This window comes from Schistocerca cancellata, chromosome 7, assembly GCF_023864275.1.
Source record: "Schistocerca cancellata isolate TAMUIC-IGC-003103 chromosome 7, iqSchCanc2.1, whole genome shotgun sequence".
Classification (NCBI taxonomy): domain Eukaryota; kingdom Metazoa; phylum Arthropoda; class Insecta; order Orthoptera; family Acrididae; genus Schistocerca; species Schistocerca cancellata.
In genome coordinates this window covers 400,216,300-400,239,828 of record NC_064632.1, presented here as the reverse complement: position 1 = coordinate 400,239,828, position 23,529 = coordinate 400,216,300, and the positions used below count along the sequence as shown (strand labels likewise).

General features: G+C 37.9%; 1 protein-coding gene across 1 annotated transcript in view; it reads right to left on the bottom strand.

The window, feature by feature from the left end:
• The window catches only part of LOC126092792 (neural-cadherin-like), a 329,734-nt gene that overhangs the window by 133,835 nt on the left and 172,370 nt on the right, over window positions 1-23,529 (bottom strand). The window contains exons 12-15 of the mRNA XM_049908520.1: window positions 5,674-5,837; window positions 5,388-5,571; window positions 5,179-5,304; window positions 2,134-2,405 (exon numbers count right to left, since the gene is read on the bottom strand). Coding sequence (XP_049764477.1) covers window positions 2,134-2,405; window positions 5,179-5,304; window positions 5,388-5,571; window positions 5,674-5,837 — 746 coding nt within the window. The remainder of the gene's footprint in view (window positions 1-2,133; window positions 2,406-5,178; window positions 5,305-5,387; window positions 5,572-5,673; window positions 5,838-23,529) is intronic.

The following is a 23,529-nucleotide window of genomic DNA, read 5'->3' as shown; positions in this document are numbered from 1 at the left end:
CAATGATGGAAATAAAAGAATGGTTCTGAAATGGAATCAAAATTAGAGATGAAAGGATATCAATGATACAATTTGCTAATGACATTGCTATCCTGCGTGAAAGTGAAGAAGAATTACATGACCTGGGAATGGAATGAACAATCTAATGTAATGAGTACAGATATGGACTGAGAGTAAACTGAAGAAAGATGAGAGTAATGGGAAATGGCAGAAATGAGAATAGTGAGAAACTTAACACCAGCATTGATGGTCATGAATTAGGTGAAGTTAAGTAATTCTGTTACCTAGGCAGCAAAATAACCAATGACGGCTGGATCAAGGAGGACATCAAAAGTAGACTAGCAATGGCAAAAAGCGCATTCCCGGCCAAAAGAAGTCTACTAGTATCACACATAGGCCTTAATTTAAGGAATAAATTTCTGAGAATGTATGTCTGAAGTACAGCATTGGGTAGTTAAACATGGACTGTGGGAAAACCAGAACAGAAGAGAATCGAAGCATTTGAGATGTGGTGCTACAGACAAATGGTGAAAATTAGGTGGACTGGTAAGGTGAGGAATGAGGAGGTTCTGTGCAGAATTGGGAGGAAATGAATATGTGGAAAACACTGGCAGGATGATAGGACATCTGTTAAGGCATCAGGGAATGACTTCCATTGTACTAGAAGGAGCTGCAGAGGGCAAAAACTGTAGAGGAAGACAGATACTGGAATACATCCAGCAAATAATTGAGGATGTAGGTTTCAAGTGCTACTCTGAGATGAAGGGGTTGGCACAGGAGAGCTATTTGTGGTGGGTCACATCAAACCAGTCAGAAGACTGAGAGAAAAAGTTTGCCAAATCAAAAAACGCTATTATTAAGCTGCACAATCTGGAGCCAACTTCCAAAATGAATACTGTTTGTGGAATTACAGGTCTGAAAAGCAGAAGATGGAAACAGGAAAATTGCTCTTCTAAATGAAGTATATAGACATTGCAGATGTTTAGCATCTACACACATGATTAACATCTCTCTGAAATAACCTGAAGCTTCAGCTATGCTGAACTGTGCATTACCAATTTAATAGGAGAGAAATTTCGGAACAGTTGACAGTCATAAACATCCTCTTGAGACACTACAAAATGAACTAGATCAAAGTAAACCCACTGCAAACCAACATGTGTTTTTGGTCTGACAACAGGGAGGCAAAGAGCAATTAAATGCTGTTAGGGAAAACACACACTGCACAATTTAAAAATAAGCAGGGAAAACTGAAAATCAGTCTGGGATGCATAGTTATTTAATTTCAATAACATTATTTTTGCATAATTTACTGTAAAAAGTGTTTTCTTTATACTGCAGTCAATATTATAACAATGTTTCTCATCGTGAATATTATATACAACTGAACTGTGTATGTCTGAATTGCATTCTGCTGTAATATGACTGAAATTCCTGGAAATGATGTCATATTAACATCTACTGAGTCTGGAATTTTGCTCATTGTATATCTGCAATGCTGTTGTCTTGCTGGAACTGCCCTTCCTGATATATGGCAAGAATTAGTAGCAAGAAAATTAAAGAAAGCAGTAACAACTAAAGCTCATCCTCTGTTCACTTGCCACCAAGCAGGGGCACATTTTTAGTTGAGAAAGATTTTCCTTAAGACAACTGAGACATTCACAGTACCATGAGAAAATGAAACTATGAATATGGTGTGCCAGAACCAATCATTTTGAAATATGGATGAGACTTGAAGGAGGGCTCCCTCATAATGACACAGAAGCATGAGTCACCTGGAAATTTAAAATCACTTAACTGCATATATTTTGATGTCACAAGGAGCAAATAGGTCTCAGTACAAGGTCTGTGGGACTGAGCAGACTTCAGATCACTTATCATGTGTCACTTACAACCAGTCTGTTGTACTATAGGAAATATATTGAAAACTATCATCAGTGTTCTTGAGGATGCCAAATTCTAGTCTGCAGTTATCTAAGATTTGTAGCCTTTGTATTTTGTCTTAAGATGCATGTTGTATTTTTTCTCTTTAAGGTATTCCCTGATTTGTATCTGTCAACTTCAAAAGTATATGATAACCAAAACTTCTAAAATCTCACCAAATGTAAAAATAATTATGTACCAGTACCTTACCTTACACTGCTTTTTTCCTTTATGCAGTAGCCACCATTATAACAATGTCTTTCATTACATGTGTTAGCTGCAGCAAAATTTTGTGTGGCTGAATTACATTTTGCTGTAATAACTACTGAAATTCCTGCTAGTGATGTTGTATTGGCGTCAACTAAGACTGGACGGCTGCCTATTCTGTAGCTGTCAATGCACAGATCTTGACAATTAATTTTGTCAATAAAACAGTAGTGTATTCCAGCCATAATCAGATCAAGTTTGGTTTTCCTTTCTATCTGAAAGAAATGCAAAATAGATATTGTAACTATTACAAAATATTAAATTATTTTAAAACTGACTGCAAAGAATAGACAAACTACAACTGAGAAATACATATGGATCTGACATGATATACAATGGATTAAATTATCAGAACAATGTAAAGCAATAGGTCAGATAGTAATACAAATGAAATATCACAGAATCCCAACCCTCCGGTACCATCTGGTGTTTTTTTTTTCTTTCTTTTTTTTCCCCTCCAGAGCATAGGGTGAGGGGGAGAGCAAAAGACAGAGAATGGGTGTGTGAGTGAGTGTGTGAGTGTGTGTGTGTGTGTGTGTGTGTGTGTGTGAGAGAGAGAGAGAGAGAGAGAGAGAGAGAGAGAAAGAGGTGTGTGTGTGTGTGTGTGTGTGTGTGTGTGTGTGTGTGTGTGTGTGTAAGGAGGGTGAGAAATGAGATGACAAAGAGGGGTGGAGATAGGCAGAATGTAAATGAATGAAACAGCGAGATGAAGATACAAATTCTCCAGAAGAGAAAAGCATAATTTACCACTGGCTGTGCAGTAAGAGCTGTGTATTTCTAAAAGCAAGTTGCCATTCCGTATCACTCTTTACTCAATGTTCCAAGTGAAATTATTTCCTACGCCATGGCTATATCTATTCTGCAGTGTTTCTATGTTGATATGTTTCAGCTCTATGTTGCTATGTTTCATCTCATACTGGGTGGTTATGATTTAACTGACAGTGGTTTGAGTACTGCGGTAATAGCTGTACACATTGCAGGATGCTGAAACGTCAAAGGTAAGCTCATGAATCAGTATGCTCACAAGTCTGCTGGGGAAAAAAAAAGGTTCCATTTTCTGCCACCAGGTGAAAATAAAGTGCTGTAAGGAGTCAGAATGTGGTGTGGATGCAGGGAAAGGGGAGGAACAATCAAACACATGATAATGGTGCATCTGGCATTTTATTACATTAGGGTCACAAGGTACAACATATGTTCAATACTGTCTCCCAACTCAGCAACATGCTGCATCAGTAACACAGCATGGTTGACAGTTGCTCGCAGCATACTTGCCATAATCAGAATGATATATCATCTACTGTCCTTCAGTTCAGGAAGAGTCTAGGGTACATCTCTGAAAGACACGATCTTTCAGATATCTGGACAACCTTAATACACATGCATTTAGGTTGGGGTCTAGAAGGCCACACATTTTGAATTTGACTAGAGGTGATATGGTCTTTACTGAAGGTTTCTCAAAGCAGTTCCTTCATCTGGCAAGTGACACATGGTGTCACCTCATCTGGCATGAAAACAGTGATGTGGACACAATTGTGTTCTTGCAAAGCAGAAACACAGACTGAAGAAATGCGCGAAATCTAACCACACACAGTTACATAAGCTGAGTGCACTATGTTCCTACACAACATGAGGCAGAGTAGTAGAACCCATCCAAAGAATATTCCCCAGTCCCATGATGTCATCCATTCCCTTGCATAACAAAAAATGAAGGGCAAAGTCAGGTCATTGTCACCTATCTTGGGGCTTCATTTGGTGCTCATTCTGGACCTTACAGGGGTACCAGTGTAAAATGCACTGCAAAGTTTTTTGAGCTGTTGATCAACTGAGAAACAGTTCCCCTGACACAGGTCAAGCACTGGCTACAGAATTTCAGGCATGTGCTGCGCAGTCAGCTATAGCTACAGCAACTTCATCAACAACTACCATGGAGACGGGCCAGATCCTGCTGCACTACCTAATTTATCTCTTTCTTCAGATTTCATGGTTATATTCTTTAGTCCATTTGTTGACATGAGTTCTCTTTGCAGCTGTTTCTATCAGAAATATTATAGCAATACAGCACTGCTATTGCCACTGTTTTGACAACTTCACCAGCAGTGCATAGAATTTCTTCTCTATAGTCATAGCAGTTCATCCGGAAAACTTCAACATTCTTAATTCTTTACACCAGCAGTCACTTCACAAAAGAAATCAATACTCATCATCAAGTGACAAACAGCATACTGGAACTATAATTTTTTTCAGTATACTCCCTGAGTGCATTAATTAATGAAAATACTTATGATGGTTCAGTTATACATTACATACGGCCATCACTGTGGCACTTGTAACACCATCAGCTTAGTTATAACCACCCAGTATTTCCAATAAGAGTGAATATTTGGCTCTGAAAGTATACAGTCCTATAAACTACTGAATTATTTAATGTTTTATTGTTAATGATACTGCTTGTTGTTTGACTGAGTATAACTGTTTTATCTAATCTGTATAGTTTCACCTTTGGCACTTGCTTAAAGTTTCTTGATTATACAATGATGTTTAAAATGTTTTATTCCTGAGTGAATTCAGCTTCCTAAACTCATTACTGAACACAATTAATACACAAGAAAATTTGAATGTGCTAGAGACTAATGAAAAACTTGTGAATTAAAATCTGTAATAAAGTTGAGTTTGCAGTATTGTTTTATATTGCTGTTTTTAAATGGTTCTGATGCTTCTTCCTAATATTAATATGTTTTGACACAACAAGTAAATTGCTATGATTCATGACTTATTTTCATTATTCCATGTGAAGTAAAATAATATATCACATTTTTGCATACTAAGAATCAAATATACCGAGGATGATTTCCTCAGATATGTTTGGTATAAAGTGCTTAAAGTCTAAGTTATGAAATACTCCAAGTGTAATTTAATGAGTACCTTTGTTTTATATACTTGTAGGAGCCCATTTATTTTTTCACTGCTGTGATATCTCTTATCTCTTACAGTAAAGAAAATGTCCAGAACGGGTGGAAATGATCTGTGTCCATTAACACTGAAAATATCCACACTTTCCCGTTGAGTGTTGAGAACTTCTGACAAAACAGTCTTAAGTTGTTCTGCCTTACTTTCCTGCAACCACAGCCATCAGAAAAGGTAAAAATCTCAGTATCAGTTGAATTAATCACTACAGAAATAACTCATTAGTGACAAACCTCCATAAAAATTACCATATAGTTCCATTCTTTGATAAAGTCTTCATCAGACAAATTAGAAATTCTCAATGAGCCAGAGTTAATAATAGCATCATGGGAAATATGCTTTACAGTAACAGTAACAATAGCAGACACATTGTTTTGTTTATGTTTGTGGTCTTGCACTCTGAATACCAAATTGTATCTGAAATCATTTATACCTTTTAGTGAAATAAGAGATGAGTTATAACTACAACTAAATTTGAAACATATGTCCAGTGAAGACATTTTGTGACAGTGAACTTACATTCCATCTGGTGTGTTGCGCTTCATTGTAATCATTCCAGAGGCTTCATTGATTCTGAATCTACGATGTTCATGTGTATTCCAGAAGAATTTCTTGTCAGGTAGATCCCAGTCATCTGGATCTTCAACGTATATCCTTCCAATATCTGTTTCTGGAGTTTGATCCTTTATATCAGTGTGGAAACATATTAACATGCACAAAGATATAGATGTAAACTGAATAACATTTAAGAGAAAAGTGACAATGTATAAAGACAAGTGCTTGCCATACAGTGAAGGAGTGGAGCAATAGATAAGTACATAAATAAGAACCTGAATATATTAGTACAGTTTTAAAATTAGTATTCTCTTCAGAGTCCACAAAACTTCTTATATCTGCACTAATTTACTGCTTAATACCTTTACATAGTCTAATTAATTTTCCTCATACCATATTTTTATTCCATATAGGATTTTCTATGAACATATTAGCTCATACAAGGATTAATATCAGAGTCCATGTGGTAGTGAAATTGGAGAGCACAGCACAAAATATTTGTATTGTGACAATACTGAATGATAAACATTAACAATAATTTAAAAAAAATGCAGCAGTGCAGTTGAAGCAGAAGAACACATACTTATCTTTTTTTTAAGTGAAGTTTTATCATGTTGGAAATAACTTAGACTTAAGTGGGGAGAGTTCATAATCAGTAATTTTGACAGTTCATTTATGAAGTAAAGGAAGAAAACTAGCTTCCAAGTTGTGGTTCTCCTTCTATCTACAATACAGGGTGTTTAAAAAAGAATATATATGTATTAAAGAATATTATGTTGCCAAAACTACTGTCAGTCGCTGTGCCATGGAACAGTTATGGAGTAACAAATACAGTGTCTCATTTATATTCATTGCTGCTAAATGACGGTTGTCTTCGGTTTTCCTTGTTTACCACCATGTGTTGCAAAATTGCTACTCTGCAGCATAAATCATTCTGTATTCTTGAATTTGCAAAGAGTAATTCCATGATTACAGTGCAAAAACACTTCAGGTTGAGGTACCCCAAACTGATCCTCCAACTGCATGGAGCATTTGGAGATGGTATTGATAGTTTATAGACACAGTATGTGTATGTAAATGTGAAGAACCTATCAGGCAGGGACTTCACTTAAGGGGAGTTGGAATGCCCTATCTCGCCAATGTTAAATTTGCTAACTTTGTGTACCTTTTTCTTTGGAACTATTATCTTCAGAACTTTGAAATTCTGGCAGAGGTTTTCAGCATATATTGTGAGCCCACTGAACTAGAACCAATGTTTTCTTTTTGTTGGTATAGTATTTATGAATTTTTTACCATTAAGCCATTTTTTATTGGAAAAAGTATAACATAAACTTCCCTAGTTCAGAGAATAAGCCAGTTCTTGTCATGATTCTAGTTCAGTGGCCTCTTTGAACTGTTTTGCAGCATTTCTGAAAATTTGAATGTTGTTGGTTGAGTGGTTTATGAGATAAAGGTACATGTAACACTAAAAATGTCAAATGCCAGAAAATGCGATTAAAGTAATTTATTATGAAAATTCACAAATACCTTTTATTCTATTATCAAAAGTGTCCAGCAGAGTAATCAGGGTCATCTTCTAGTTCTTCTTCTTCACCTAGAAGCTTTCTTCTCCTTGCTGCCCTTGCTTTTTTTGTATTAAATTCAGCTGCATACTGAGCCTTCCTTACTCGCACGCTGTCCAGAAGCTGAAGACCTCTGATGGTGTTGATACCAGGAGCAATGCCGAGCCTTGCCATGACCTTTAGCCTACCCATATGACCATCATTGAATGAAATAACAGCATCACTGACTCCCCATTTCAATGTTTTTATCCCAACAAATACATTCTTAGGTACACGAGTCCAAATGAGGTTGTTGAACGACTCGTTTTGATTCTGGGTACAACCATGAAGACATTTTCGCAGAAGATCAGGATGCCCCAAGTCTCTATATACTGGTTTAATTACTTCCATAACAGCCAATGGAATATAATTTTTATGGTGATAAGGATCCCCAGTAGCTTGAGATTTTCTATAATTGCACCATGACTGAGGACCATCTGGACAAGCAAAATGTTGAGGATTATCATCAGTTGATGATCGATGTAAATATGTGGCCCATACAGCTTGTCTCATTTCCTGCAAATTATTTGCATTATTTCTTATTGCCATACCATAGTATTGTTGTAATTCATTTATAATTTTATCTGACAGGCGACCTCTAATGGTTTTACCATCTGACAAAATTTTGTCCTTCAGATTCTGTTTCAGTTTCCTTAGACGAGTGCCCATTCGTTTCTGAACATGACCGACACATTCTAGTTTAGTTATTGTCTTATTGACACATGGCATGGATTCTGTAACACTTTTGTATGCCTTGGAGTCCCCATCTCCAAGGAATTTTGTGTAAAATACTCCCCGTTCTTTTTCTGATCTGCTAAACATTTTCACAGCAGCGGCAGCCTCCATGCCTCCACTCGTACCTTCATAATTCTTGCTACATATGTGAGCTGCTTCTATCTTACCAGATGCACAATGGTAACAATGTTTAGTGAGCACTTCATAGTCCAAAACTTTACCGCTGTCCACACTAGTAACAGTAGCAACAGCATTTTTGGATGTGTGACCCCTTTTCTGCCAGGTTCCATCAAAAGCAACAGGGATATCTGGGTTTCCTTCATTTATATATTTTGCTTCACTGGCAGCAGCTTTCATTGATAAATCTGCTACAGACTGAACAGCATCTCCTATCACTTCAGTGTAATTGTCAATTTTAGCAGGTGGAGGTGGAAGATTCATTATGGCACAAAATGTTTGAGCAGCAGTATGTCCTTTACCAATTGCTCTCATTGCATACATTAGCCTGATATTACTCTCAAACAAATTGCTACTGCATGTTTTAGAGCTCCAAAAACAGGTCTCATTTTCACAACTGGCACAAACTATAGCAATTTTGCAGGAAAGTCCTATAGATTTTGTTATGTTCATATCAAAAGAACCTCCACAAAGATTACAACACAAACATTTCTTCATAAACTCAGTAAAAACAGGAAAGTCGACTAAAACATATTGTTCATTAGAAGCTTCATCTGTAATTTCACTTGCACAGTTTGATAACTTCTTTTTTGATGCACTGGTGGGCGTGTCTCCTTCACACATCTCAGCTGTACAAACGTCAGAACTTTCACCAGCATCAACAGGTGCTGAAGCAGAATCACTTGAACAAACGTTATTTGTAAATCTATTACCGCGAAACTTTCGCTTTTTAAATAATGATGCACTCCTAGGCATCGTAGAAACTACGCACTCACCACTGAAAGTCAAAACAAGACAGATAACAAACTCCAAATGAGCGACAAACTAAACTCGAGGCTCAAAACAAACACTCACAGATCAAAAACTGAACAATAAACACAGCTAGTCGTAAAAACAATGGTACCTATGGAAGGATCAAAGATTCTACAACTGAAGAGTGAAATCCACAGCCTTCTATATGTAATGTTTTCGGAAATGCGAAGATTTAAATGTGTACAAATCACAAGATGGGTAACTTTGCTGGGCGCACATGTAATTTTGAAAAATTAAATAAAAATACTTCCAATTGGAATTTCTTAACAAATTTTGCACCATTTTAAGCAGAAAATTTCAAATTAAGTTATAAGGTTAAAAACTGAAAATGTGAATTTTTTCCATTTTCCGGCATTCCAACTCCCCTTAAACAGAAACGGAAAGCTCAAGTTAGTGAACCAGATAACAGAACTGTTGTGACTCGCCGATCATTCAAAGTGCTGCCGCGCAATTACGCGCGTCCTCTACGTGCGGCGCTGCCCACTCTCATGTTCTCAATGAAAATGTCACATGCGTTCAAACTGGTTTCCAATGTAGTCTTACAAAAACAGTTTCACCTGTATTGAGATGTTGGTTATGAAGTCATTCAAGTTACAACTGTTACAGGCTCTACATTATGATGACAGTAGCAAATGTGTGGCATTTTCTAAAGAGGTTTGGAATGCTATTGACAACGATAACACTTTTGCACAAAACATCATGTTCAGTGATGAAGTGAATTTCCACCTTAGTGGGAAAGAAAACAAACACAATATTTGAATTTGGGGCCTAAGGGGTCTACAGAACCCACACGCACACATTGAACATGTTTGAGATTCACCCAAAGTCAATGTGTTTTGTGCACTTGGTTAATGGTCAGCAGCGTCTCTCTATGTTACAAAACTGGTTGTTTCTGAAGCTGAACAAGGATAACTTCATTTTTCAACTAGGTGGGGAACCCCGTCACAGGAGTTGTCAAGTGTTTGAATACCTGAATATTTCTCTACTGGTCCACTGGATTGGTTGTCGAACAACTGCTGACTTAATACTTCTCAGCTGGCCTCTACAGTCACCAGATTTGATGCTCTGTAACTTCCCCCTTTTGGGTTTCATTAAGGACAATTTTTATGCATCACTACCATAGAAACTAGAAGAGATGAAGAACTGCATCCTTACTGCCATTGAGTCAGTGGCAATGGACATGCTTATTTGAGTACGAGAGGAATATGAGTATTGATGTGATACTGTTAGGGGTCACTGGTGGAGGATATATTGAACATCTGAAACCTAAATTTGAGAGATTAATTAAAATGTGTTCCAAGTTTCATATTTGTATGTCTTACCATTCAATAAATATATGTGTTCAAAATATGTACATTCTTTTTGAAACACGCTGTATAAAAGAGTTCAGGTGCACAGAGTGGCAAGCAGAAAGGAGCACACTAGTGAACTCCAAAAGTGTTCAATGTAATCCCAAGTGACATCAAAAAACTTCTTAACATCAAACCAAAATTTCAGCCAGTTGAAAATATTTCTACTCATTTGATGAATTTCATTTTAATTTTGTGAAGGGATGTCATATAACACACATGAAATTCTAGTACAATATCTATTATTCAGTTATAAGATAGACTGATAACCCAAAGGCATTATGACCAACTGCTTAATAGCATTCTGACCCATCTTTGAAATTCAGTACAGCAACAAATTAACACTGCATGGATTAAACAAATCCTTGGTAGGTTTCAGGAAAGAATTAAAAACAGGGGGCCAGTTACATAGAATAAGTTATCAGCACTAGACTCAGCCAGTGAAACAATGAATAGTATAAGCAAAAGTAAATTCAACAAATCCTCTGATAAAGGCTGAAACAGAAAAATTATAATGCCTGGAGGCACAAAAAAGTTATTACTGTATGCGAACAGTCACAGAAAATGCCTTTCAGCTTCCCTTCATGAAGCTTTACACAATGAATATTCTCTATTCACAAAAGATAAACCCAAAGCTACATTAAGTGCTGTAGTTGATAATTTATCAGAAACAAACAATCTGAAAAAAGATGACCACATTGTAATCATTGGTGGAGCCAATGATGTTTACAAAAACGAGAGCAAGTCAGCACTCGCAGTTTACAGGAAGTTATTGCCAAAACTGTACAACACAAACATTACCCTAATAAACCTACCAGTGCAACATGATCTCCCACAGTGGTCATGTGTTAATACAGAAGCTGAGTGCTATAATTTAGAACTGCAGAAGTTATGTAAAAAACTAAATCAATGCACTTGTTAGACATAAGCAAACTGAAATGTGAAGAACCTATCAGGCAGGGACTTCACTTAAACAGAAATGGAAAGCTCAAGTTAGTGAACCAGATAACAGAACTGTTGTGACTCGCCGATCATTCAAAGTGCTGCCGCGCAATTACGCGCGTCCTCTACGTGCGGCGCTGTCTGCCAGCCATGCAGCAGCTGCGCCACCTAAGCGGCCAGCCAAGCAGCGGCCACTAGACTGGGACTCAGTGCTTATTCGAATGCTAACGAGTACACATGTCAACTTACTCTGTGACTTATATGTGTTGTTGTGTCGTTGCGAAATATATGTGTTAAACTTCAAGTTCTAATAAGAACTTTGTAAGGAACTGCATAAAACCATGGACCCAATCATCTTAAATTATAATCAATGAAGCTTTTAGGCTCAATTTCAAGCAACACTGTTTTACTGATTTAAGCCCTTGGATTGGAAAGAACCCTGTTCACATGCCAAAGAAACTGACTTGGAAGTGAGTTAATTGTCATTACAGTGCAGTGTTAAGACTTGTGTAATAATTTGACTGATTCAGAATACCGTGTCACAAAGTGTTGTAAAATATCAGTGCCCTTTAGGATAAGGCATCTAAATGTGCAATACCTTAGGAATAAACTCAATTTGCTGCATGTATTTGTGGATGAGAATTTACTACACTTGTTAGTAATTACAGAACATGGACTAAAAGACAATGAAATTGAGTGTTACAAATTAGATGGTTATATGTTAGCAGATACTTACTGCAGGCAACAACACAAAGGGGGTATGGTGGCAATATTTGTAAAAGAATATCTTCCGTTTAAGAAAATCTCATTTGTTGAACAATACTGCAGAGAAGGAACAACTGAGATGGCTGGTGTTGTGGTCCATATAAACACTGGTTCAAGCAGGTTAGCTAAACATAAAGGTATTGGCATGCACCGCCTACCAAATGTAGATGTGTTGTCCTATCCTGATAGACTTAACAGGGCAATTAGACAAACAGGCCCCACTGATCTTAGCATTGTTGGAGACTTAAATATTGCTGCAAACTCCTGAAGTATAACCTATTTGAAAATAACAGATACATTAAACTCATTTGATCTCGCAAATATAGTGAACTCTGACACTAAAGTAACAGAGTCAAGTTCCAGTAAGACAGATTAATTATGTAATAGTCAACAAAAATGTATAAGACAGTGTTAACTTTTAAAGTGTTGATGTTCATTACTCAGATCACTTTAGTCAGGCATTGGAATATTTAAGGTTTGCTGTACCAATGGCAACCAAGATAACTGAGAAGAAGTGGATCCTGAATGGCACCAACATCGGCACCTTCAAAACTGAATTAGCAGATGAGAATGGGAAACTATTTACCAAACTAAACGATCAAAAGGCAAATGGGAAAAATTTTATAAGACAGTGCTGAAGCATTTTGACTGCTGCTGCCCTCTTAAAGAAATAACCAGGGTATGAACCAACTCTTGTCTTGAAAGTAATAGGCTGAAACTTATACCTCAGCTGATTAAGTTAAGGCGGAATATATATGATCTTGACTGTTTATAAGGAAACAAAGATAAATATATTTAAGGAAAACTACAATCAAGCCAAAAAAACTTTTAAGACAGACCCTTTACACTTGAGGAAACAGATAAACAATGATGCAATAGAGCATCCAGCCAACATAGGTAAGGCATCCTGGAGACTAATCAATAAACATCACAAAGCCACCAGCAAGGGACAGAGTGAACCAGCTAGCATTAGACACAAGGGCTATCTAGTGAAAGACCCAAATGAAATATATGATTTATTCTATAAGCATTAAAATATCTCTCCTTTTGACCAACCAGCCCCTTTTATAGATCTACATGCTGGCACACCAAATAATGTCACAGATGGTATAGAGCTCGAATTCATGGAGGCGAATCAAGAGGAAATATTTAACACAATACAAAAGCTAAAGAACAAGCATTCATCTTGATGGGATAGTATCTCAAGTGTGGTGTTAAAAAAATGTGCCAATGAAATAACTACACCCCTTGCCTATCTTATCAACTGTAATATTAATGAAAACGCCTTAAAAATAAGTGCAATTCAGCCAGTCCATAAGAAGGGAAGTAAAGAATAGTTTTTAAACTATAGGCTTATATCACTATTCTACCTTCAGCAAAATATTTGAAACAGTTATCCTATCACAACTCACAACATTTTTCTCAAGACACAAAATGCTTCTCAAATCACAGCATGGGTTTAGGAAAGACCTAAGCACGGCCACTGCTGTTTCTGGTTTCTTCCATGAAGTATATAGCAATATAGAATGAGGTATGCACACAGCCGGAATATTTCTTGACCTGAGCAAAGCTTTTGACTCAGTAAATCACGAGCTTCTCTTAAAAAAACTGTGGGAGTACAATATCAGCGATGCATCTATCCACGTATCTGGTGAATTGGAAACAGTGTACCAAACTTACACATCAAATTGACAATAAGATCTTAACTTTTAAATCCACAATTGAAAGAGTGACACAGGGAGTGCCTCAAGGCTCAATTCTTTGACCTTTTTAGCATTTATTAATGATGTTGTACACCCCGTTAACTTGCACATTGTAAATTATGCTGATAACACCTCAGTTTTATTTCAGGGTAAAGATTGCAAGGAACTGAAATTTTCAGCAAGTAATGGGATAAAAGAATGAAGTTCATATTTTCATGCACAAGGATTAAAGATCACTGTAAATAAATCCCAGATGCTAATATTTACAGCTGGCAGCTCACACCACTCATGCATAAATGAGGTATGCGGCATAGTGGCAGAGGAAGCAAACGAATGTAAATTTCTAGGGGTGCACCTGGACTAAAACTTCCAGTGTATTAGCCACATTAATGCTGTATGTAAAAATGTCAGCAATGGGCTGTATCTTCTTAGGCAACTGTCCAAAATGGTGCCAGCCCACATGCTTGAAACTGTGTATTATGGGACAACCTATCCCCATCTTAGCTACTGTATACAAATAGAGTTATGCTGCACACATTCACCTTAATAGAGTACTATTGCTACAAAAAAGAGGGTTAAGGATTATACATGGACTAGGCTATAAAGACTCTTGCTGTGATATTTTCAGACAACATAAGTACTTCACCATGTACTCTTTGTATCTTTATAAATTAATTAGGTTTTTTGTCTCACAGAAAACTAAACTAACTAAAACTAACCAGATACTAAACTAACTAAATGTAGTTATATACATGATCACAACACCAGGTCCAAAGAGAATTACTACTGACAAAGAACAAGATTAAAAATGATGGACCAGAGCCCATATACTAATGAACTGATATGGTATAATAAACTGCCAGAATCAATGAAAAACAGTAATAAAAAGCAATTCAAATCAAAGCTAAAACAATTCTTAATTGAAAAGTGTCTCTATTCACTCAATGAATTTTAAATGGTTAAGTTTAAGAGCTGTAAAATAATGTATAAAAAATAATTGGCTGTATTAATATGTGTAAGATGTAATGTATTTTGAGAAGCTTTACTGTTTAACTACTACCTGTAAGTTTAAGATCTAAATGTATTTTATGTTTGTAACTGTACTTGACATTTGCAGAAGCCATCATATTGATGACTCCATGCAAAAAATCTAAATAAATATATAAAGGTATGTAGCACCAGATGTCTATGCACATGTTATGCAATTCCTGTAAATTATGGGTCAGCAAATTAAAGATAAAGAATCAAAATCTGAAAGCATCTCAGGTGTGTTCCATTGGGTTTAAATTACGTAAATTTCATAGCCAAGACATTGATGTATCATGTTCCTCAAACTGCTGCAGCATGACTCTGGCCTTTTGACACAGACAGTTATCCTGCTGGAACATTACATTGTGATTGGGGGAGATATTAAGTGTGAAGGAATGCAGGTGGTCCACAATATTGTGCAAATAGTCCACAGCTGTTATGGTGCTATCAATTAGTACCACAGGTTCTGTAGAAGCCCAGTTGAATGTTCTGCACAGCATAATACTACCCTCAAAGGCTACATGGTGTACATTTAAAACAGCCATTCACCTGGATGATAATGTCTCTGGAAGAGACCTGCAACCTGGCGTAACAATAAATATTATTTGTGTGACCAGGCAACATGTTTCCACTGATCCATCGTTCAGTTTTGACGACCCTATGTCCACTGAATTCATAATTGGCCCTATGGGGCCAACATGGGATCACACAGCAATTGTCTCCTATGGTGCCTCAGGTTCAACAATGTGTGCAATTGTCTCCTATGGTGCCTCAGGTTCAACAATGTGTGCTGAACAATGTACTCCAAAACACTTGTGTCTGCACCAGTGCTGTATTCTGAGGTCTGGCACTGATTGGTGCATATCCTGATTTACAGAGCAGGCAAGCCTCTAACTTTCATAATCTCTGATGAAATATGGACATCCAATATCTTACTGCCTACTCATGGTTTCACCATCCTTCAGCCATTTTCCACAGATGCTCACTCAGTAACAAGTGAACAACCTACCAACTTCACCATTTCTGTGATGCTCATTTCCAAGAACTAGGCCATAACAATTTGTTCTTTGTCAAAGTCACTTATGTCAAAGGATTTCCCCATTTACAGCTTATATTGTCACTAGAATAATTCTCCATCTGTTTCTGCTCAGCTTATATACTTCCCTTACTGTGTCACATACCATCAGTACCACCACGCAGCATTCAATACCAGAGGAGGAGGCGGGGGAGGAGGAGATTAGTATTTAACATCCCATCGACAATGAAATCATTAGATATGGAGCTCATGCTTGGATTAGGGAAGCATGGAGGAGGAAAGCATCCATTCCCTTTTGAAGGAAGCATCCCAGCATTTGCCTGGAATCCATTTAGGGAAATCACAGAAAATCTAAATCAGGATTGCTGGTCACTTTTTTGACCTCTCGTCCTCCCAGATGTGAGACCAGTGTGCTAACCTATGAGCCAACCCACTCAGTATCATTCAATGTCATGATGTGCAGTGGTCATAATGTTTGGCTCATTAATGTATGCATCAGTGAGTGTAATAACTTGTGGCCTATACTAATGGAAATGAGAAAGATGGAATTGTGGTAAGAAAATGGACTCATATTCAGGAGGATGAGGGTTGAAATATGCATCAAGCCATATGGTTTTAGGTTTTCTATAACCTCCCTATTTTGGTTAAGACAAGTGCCAGAATGGTTCACTTCCAAAGGACATAGCCAATTTTCTTACCACTCCTTACCCAATAAAAGCTTTTGCTCTAATGTTGTTGTTGTTGTTGTTGTTGTTGTGGTCTTCAGTCCTGAGACTGGTTTGATGCAGCTCTCCATGCTACTCTATCCTGTGCAAGCTTCTTCATCTCCCAGTACCTACTGCAATCTACATCCTTCTGAATCTGCTTAGTGTATTTATCTCTTGGTCTCCCCCTACGATTTTTACCCTCCACGCTGCCCTCCAATACTAAATTGGTGATCCCTTGATGCCTCAGAACATGTCCTACCAACCAATCCCTTCTTCTGGTCAAGTTGTGCCACAAACTTCTCTTCTCCCCAATCCTATTCAATACTTCCTCATTAGTTATGTGATCTACCCACCTAATCTTCAGCATTCTTCTGTAGCACCACATTTCGAAAGCTTCTATTCTCTTCTTGTCCAAACTATTTACCGTCCATGTTTCACTTCCATACATGGCTACACTCCATACAAATACTTTCAGAAATGACTTCCTGACACTTAAATCTATACTCGATGTTAACAAATTTCTCTTCTTCAGAAACGCTTTCCTTGCCATTGCCAGTCTACATTTTATATCCTCTCTACTTCGACCATCATCAGTTATTTTGCTCCCCAAATAGCAAAACTCCTTTACTACTTTAAGTATCTCATTTCCTAATCTAATTCCCTCAGCATCACCCGACTTAATTCGACTACATTCCATTATCCTCGTTTTGCTTTTGTTGATGTTCATCTTATATCCTCCTTTCAAGACACTGTCCATTCCGTTCAACTGCTCTTCCAGGTCCTTTGCTGTCTCTGACAGAATTACAATGTCATCAGCAAACCTCAAGGCTCTTATTTCTTCTCCATGGATTTTAATACCTACTCCGAATTTTTCTTTTGTTTCCTTTACTGCTTGCTCAATATACAGATTGAATAGCATCGGGGAGAGGCTACAACCCTGTCTTACTCCCTTCCCAACCACTGCTTCCCTTTCATGTCCCTCGACTCTTATAACTGCCAACTGGTTTCTGTACAAATTGTAAATAGCCTTTCGCTCCCTGTATTTTACCCCTGCCACCTTTAGAATTTGAAAGAGAGTATTCCAGTCAACATTGTCAAAAGCTTTCTCTAAGTCTACAAATGCTAGAAATGTAGGTTTGCCTTTCCTTAATCTTTCTTCTAAGATAAGTCGTAAGGTCAGTATTGCCTCAATTGCCTCACGTGTTCCAGTATTTCTACGGAATCCAAACTGATCTTCCCCGAGGTCGGCTTCTACTAGTTTTTCCATTCGTCTGTAAAGAATTCATGTTAGTATTTTGCAGCTGTGGCTTATTAAACTGATTGTTCGGTAATTTTCACATCTGTCAACACCTGCTTTCTTTGGGATTGGAATGATTATATTCTTCTTGAAGTCTGAGGGTATTTCGCCTGTTTCATACATCTTGCTCACCAGATGGTAGAGTTTTGTCAGGACTGGCTCTCCCAAGGCCGTCAGTAGTTCCAATGGAATGTTGTCTACTCCGGGGGCCTTGTTTCGACTCAGGTCTTTCAGTGCTCTGTCAAACTCTTCACGCAGTATCGTATCTCCCATTTCATCTACATCTACATCCTCTTCCATTTCCATAATATTGTCCTCAAGTACATCGCCCTTGTATAGACCCTCTATATACTCCTTCCACCTTTCTGCTTTCCCTTCCTTACTTAGAACTGGGTTTCCATCTGAGCTCTTGATGTTCATACAAGTGGTTCTCTTATCTCCAAAGGTCTCTTTAATTTTCCTGTAGGCAGTATCTATGTTACCCCTAGTGAGATAAGCCTCTACATCCTTACATTTGTCCTCTAACCATCCCTGCTTAGCCATTTTGCACTTCATGTCGATCTCATTTTTGAGACGTTTGTATTCCTTTTTGCCTGCTTCGTTTACTGCATTTTTATATTTTCTCCTTTCATCAATTAAATTCAATATTTCTTCTGTTACCCAAGGATTTCTAAGAGCCCTGGTCTTTTTACCTACTTGATCCTCTGCTGCCTTCACTACTTCATCCCTCAAAGCTACCCATTCCTCTTCTACTGTATTTCTTTCCCCCATTCCTGTCAATTGTTCCCTTATACTCTCCCTAAAACTCTGTACAACCTCTAGTTCTTTCAGTTTATCCAGGTCCCATCTCCTTAAATTCCCACCTTTTTGCAGTTTCTTCAGTTTTAATCTACAGGTCATAACCAATAGATTGTGGTCAGAGTCCACATCTGCCCCTGGAAATGTCTTACAATTTAAAACCTGGTTCCTAAATCTCTGTCTTACCATTATATAATCTATCTGATACCTTTTAGTATCTCCAGGGTTCTTCCATGTATACAACCTTCTATCATGATTCTTAAACCAAGTGTTAGCTATAATTAAGTTGTGCTCTGTGCAAAATTCTACCAGGCGGCTTCCTCTTTCATTTCTTAGCCCCAATCCATATTCACCTACTACGTCTCCTTCTCTCCCTTTTCCTACACTCAAATTCCAGTCACCCATGACTATTAAATTTTCGTCTCCCTTCACTATCTGAATAATTTCTTTTATATCATCATACATTTCTTCAATTTCTTCGTCATCTGCAGAGCTAGTTGGCATATAAACTTGTACTACTGTAGCAGGCGTGGGCTTCGTGTCTATCTTGGCCACAATAATGCGTTCACTATGCTGTTTGTAGTAGCTTACCCGCATTCCTATTTTCCTATTCATTATTAAACCTACTCCTGCATTACCCCTATTTGACTTTGTGTTTATAACCCTGTAGCCACCTGACCAGAACTCTTGTTCCTCCTGCCACCGAACTTCACTAATTCCCACTATATCTAACTTTAACCTATCCATTTCCCTTTTTAAATTTTCTAACCTACCTGCTCGATTAAGGGATCTGACATTCCACGCTCCGATCCGTAGAACGCCAGTTTTCTTTCTCCTGATAACGACATCCTCTTGAGTAGTCCCCGCCCGGAGATCCGAATGGGGGACTATTTTACCTCCGGAATATTTTACCCAAGAGGACGCCATCATCATTTAATCACACAATAAAGCTGCATGCCCTCGGGAAAAATTACGGCCGTAGTTTCCCCTTGCTTTCAGCCGTTCGCAGTACCAGCACAGCAATGCCATTTTGGTTATTGTTACAAGGCCAGATCAGTCAATCATCCAGACTGTTGCTCTTGCAACTACTGAAAAGGCTGCTGCCCCTCTTCAGGAACCACACGTTTGTCTAGCCTCTCAACAGATACCCCTCCGTTGTGGTTGTACCTATGGTACGGCCATCTGTATCGCTGAGGCACGCAAGCCTCCCCACCAACGGCAAGGTCCATGGTTCATGGGGGGGGGTTTGCTCTAATGACCTCACATAATGGGGCATTAAGCCCTAATTTTCCTTCCTTCCTTTCACAGTTTAACACAGGCAGTTTCAAATGTGCTACTAATTTAATCATAACTACATAAACATGTACAAATTTCTGCTATACATCTTTTACCTTTACTCACAGTACAAGAAAGATCGGGAGAATGAGGACAGGCAAAATTTAGTAGAGATTCGTGCTGCTGTAAAAAGAGTGATGCGCAAAGCATACAACCACTACCACTGTCATACCTTAGCAAAAGATCTTGCTGAAAATCCAAGGAAATTCTGGTCTTACGTAAAATTGGTAAGCGGGTCAAAGGCTTCCATCCAGTCACTCACTGATCAGTCTGGCCTGGCAACGGAAGTCAGCAAAATGAAAGCTGAAATTTTAAATTTAGCATTTGAGAAATCTTTCACGCAGGAGGATCAAACAAACATACCGCCGTTTGAGTCTCCGACAGATTCCCGTATGGAGGAAATGGTGATAGACATCCCTGGGGTTGTGAAGCAGCTGAATGGGTTGAACATAAATAAATCGCCAGGTCTTGATGGGATTCCAATTTGGTTTTACAGAGAGTACTCTACTGCATTGGATCCTTACTTAGCTTGCATTTATCGTGAATCTCTTGCCCAACGTAAAGCCCCAAGCAACTGGAAAAAAGTACAGGTGACACCTGTATATAAGAAGGGTAGAAGGACAGATGCTCAAAATTACAGATCAATATCCTTAACATTGATTTGTTGCAGGCTTCTCGAACATGTTCTCAATTCGTATATAATGAATTTCCTTGAGACAGAGAAGTTGCTGTCTGTGCATCAGCACGGCTTTGGAAAGCATCACTCCTGTGAAACGCAACTCGCCCTTTTTTCACATGATATCTTGCGAACCATGGATGAAGGGTATCAGACGGATGATATATTCCTTGACTTCCGGAAAACGTTTGACTTGGTGCCCTACTGCAGACTCCTAACTAAGGTATGAGCATATGGGATTGGTTCCCAAATATGTGAGTGGCTTGAAGACTTCTTAAGTAATAGAACCCAGTACATTGTGCTCAATGGTGAGTGTTCATCGGAGGTGAGGGTATCATCTGGAGTGCCCCAGGGAAGTGTGGTAGGTCCACTGTTGTTTTCTATCTACATAAATGATCTTTTGGATAGGGTGGATAGCAATGTGTGGCTGTTTGCTGATGATGCTGTGGTGCACGGAAAGTTGTCATTGTTGAGTGACTGTAGGAGGACACAAGATGACTTGGACAGGATTTGTGATTGGTATAAAGAATGGCAGCTAACTCTAAATATGGATAAATGTAAATTAATGCAGACAAATAGGAAAAAGAATCCTGTAATTTTTGAATACTCCATTAGTAGTGTAGCGCTTGACACAGTCACGTCGATTAAATATTTGGGCGTAACATTGTGGAGCGATGTGAAATGGGACAGGCATGTGGTGGCAGTTGTGGGGAAGGCGGATAGTCGTCTTCGGTTCATTGGTAGAATTTTGGGAAGATGTGGTTCATCTGTAAAGGAGACCACTTATAAAACACTAATACGACCTATTCTTGAGTATTGCTCGAGCGTTTGAGATCCTTATCAGGTCAGATTGAGGGAGTACATAGAAGCAATTCAGAGGCGGGCTGCTAGATTTGTTACTGGTAGGTTTGATCATCATGCGAGTGTTATGGAAATGCTTCAGGAACATGGGTGGGAGTCTCTGGAGGAAAGGAGGCATTCTTTCTGTGAATTGCTACTGAGGAAATTTAGAGAACCAGCATTTGAGGCTAACTGCAGTGCAATTTTACTGCCACCAACTTATATTTCGCAGAATGACCACAAAGATAAGAGAGATTAGGGCTCATACAGAGGCATATAGGCAGTCATTTTTGCCTTGTTCTGTTTGGGAATGGAACAGGGAGAGAAGATGCTAGTTGTGGTATGAGGTACCCTCCACCATGCACCGTATGGTGGATTGCAGGGTATGTATGTAGATGTAGATGTACCTCTCAACCATATCATGGTAGTTTTATTTAAAAAAAAAAACTTGATTCATTCCATATTCTAGAAATTCTCCTGCTGACTGGATTAAAGGAATCTGAGGTTTAAGAAGTTTAAACTAGTGACAGACATTATAAAAAAAGGAGAAATATAATGGAATAATCACATGGGGTCAACTATAAGGAAGCTAATAGTGTACTTCATTGAATTGCTAACATATTAAGAAACTATGACATGTCTCCTGTACAATACAATCAGATGATCTGTAAAATGTGTGCTATCAGATGAGTAAAATATATTTACAAATACAAAAAAGATTATTTGCAAACTACTTTCACAATTTTTACTTTAATATTGTTTTGATTTATATCTGTAAAAGGTCAATGTAATAGATAACAAAGAACACCTGGACATACAAAGTAAGTTGATGTAAATGGCCACAGGCTGATTTCCCAAGTGGGAGGCGAGTTTTCCCAATATCTTGTGAAGGAAGATTTCTATAACAATGATTTCTGTGTATCAGTGTTTGTAGCCAAGTAGAAGAACTGTTGAACAAATGTGTAAAGAACAAAAGCATTACACCTAGTTCAAATAAATAATCAAATCAGCTGTCATCAGACAATCTTTCATTTGCGAATATAGAATAAAATATGAATTTACCAGAATCACAACTGTGAGCACCAAACTTCTGGAGCAACATAATAAAGTAAGAATTGCAGACTAAAAATGTAGATAATTACTTAACTGGCACAAAGGCTTTAGCTTAAGCAAAATGAGGGATCCAGCACTTAATTTTCTTAAATCACATTCGCAAAACCCAGTTCTCTCTCTAGTAATAGAGAAGTGCACATTAAGGAGTTTTTTGCTGAAGCATTTTGACATTTTCCTTACATCTAACATTTTTAAGAGTTTGACATACACTTTTGACTGGCATTAAATTTCTGTGAGACTGCTTCATTGTTTAACAGCAGGCTACTGGAAAACAATTGCCCTGCTGGCATGCAGCATTTTCATTCACAGTTTAGATGCTGAGTAATAAAATTTGTGCTTGATACCTGATAAAGACAACTAAAGAAATTGTTGAAATACTGTGGAAAGAAAAACGACAAAATAACTGAACTGGAGACTCTTGGAAATTGTCAGTTTTACTGATGAAACCTAAGAAAACACTCCAACAGAAGTTTTTCTTTTGGAAAGGACATACTGTAGCAACCTGCCAGCAACTACACCTACCCCACAGTAAGTAGTAAGATATGTATGTACAGTACACTAGATAAAAATCAGTAATCTCATATCTCAATGATGAACTTGAAACTTTCAGGACAGGGCAGGAACATGTAGAAGAAATCTGGCTCAAATTTAAAAGAGTAGTTGACCATGCACTGGATAAATATGTACAGTTCATAATGGGAGGGAACCTCCATGCTAAACTGTCACTGCAAGGAAGCTTCTAAAAAAATGGAGATTACCGCATAATAGGTTTAAAACAAAGCATAGGGTTATAGATAGAGAGATGCCGAATGAAACACATTTGGCTGTCAAGAGAGCAATGTGTGATGCCTTCAGTGACTACTGTAGTAGAATATTGTCAAGTGGTCTTTCACAGAAACCAAAG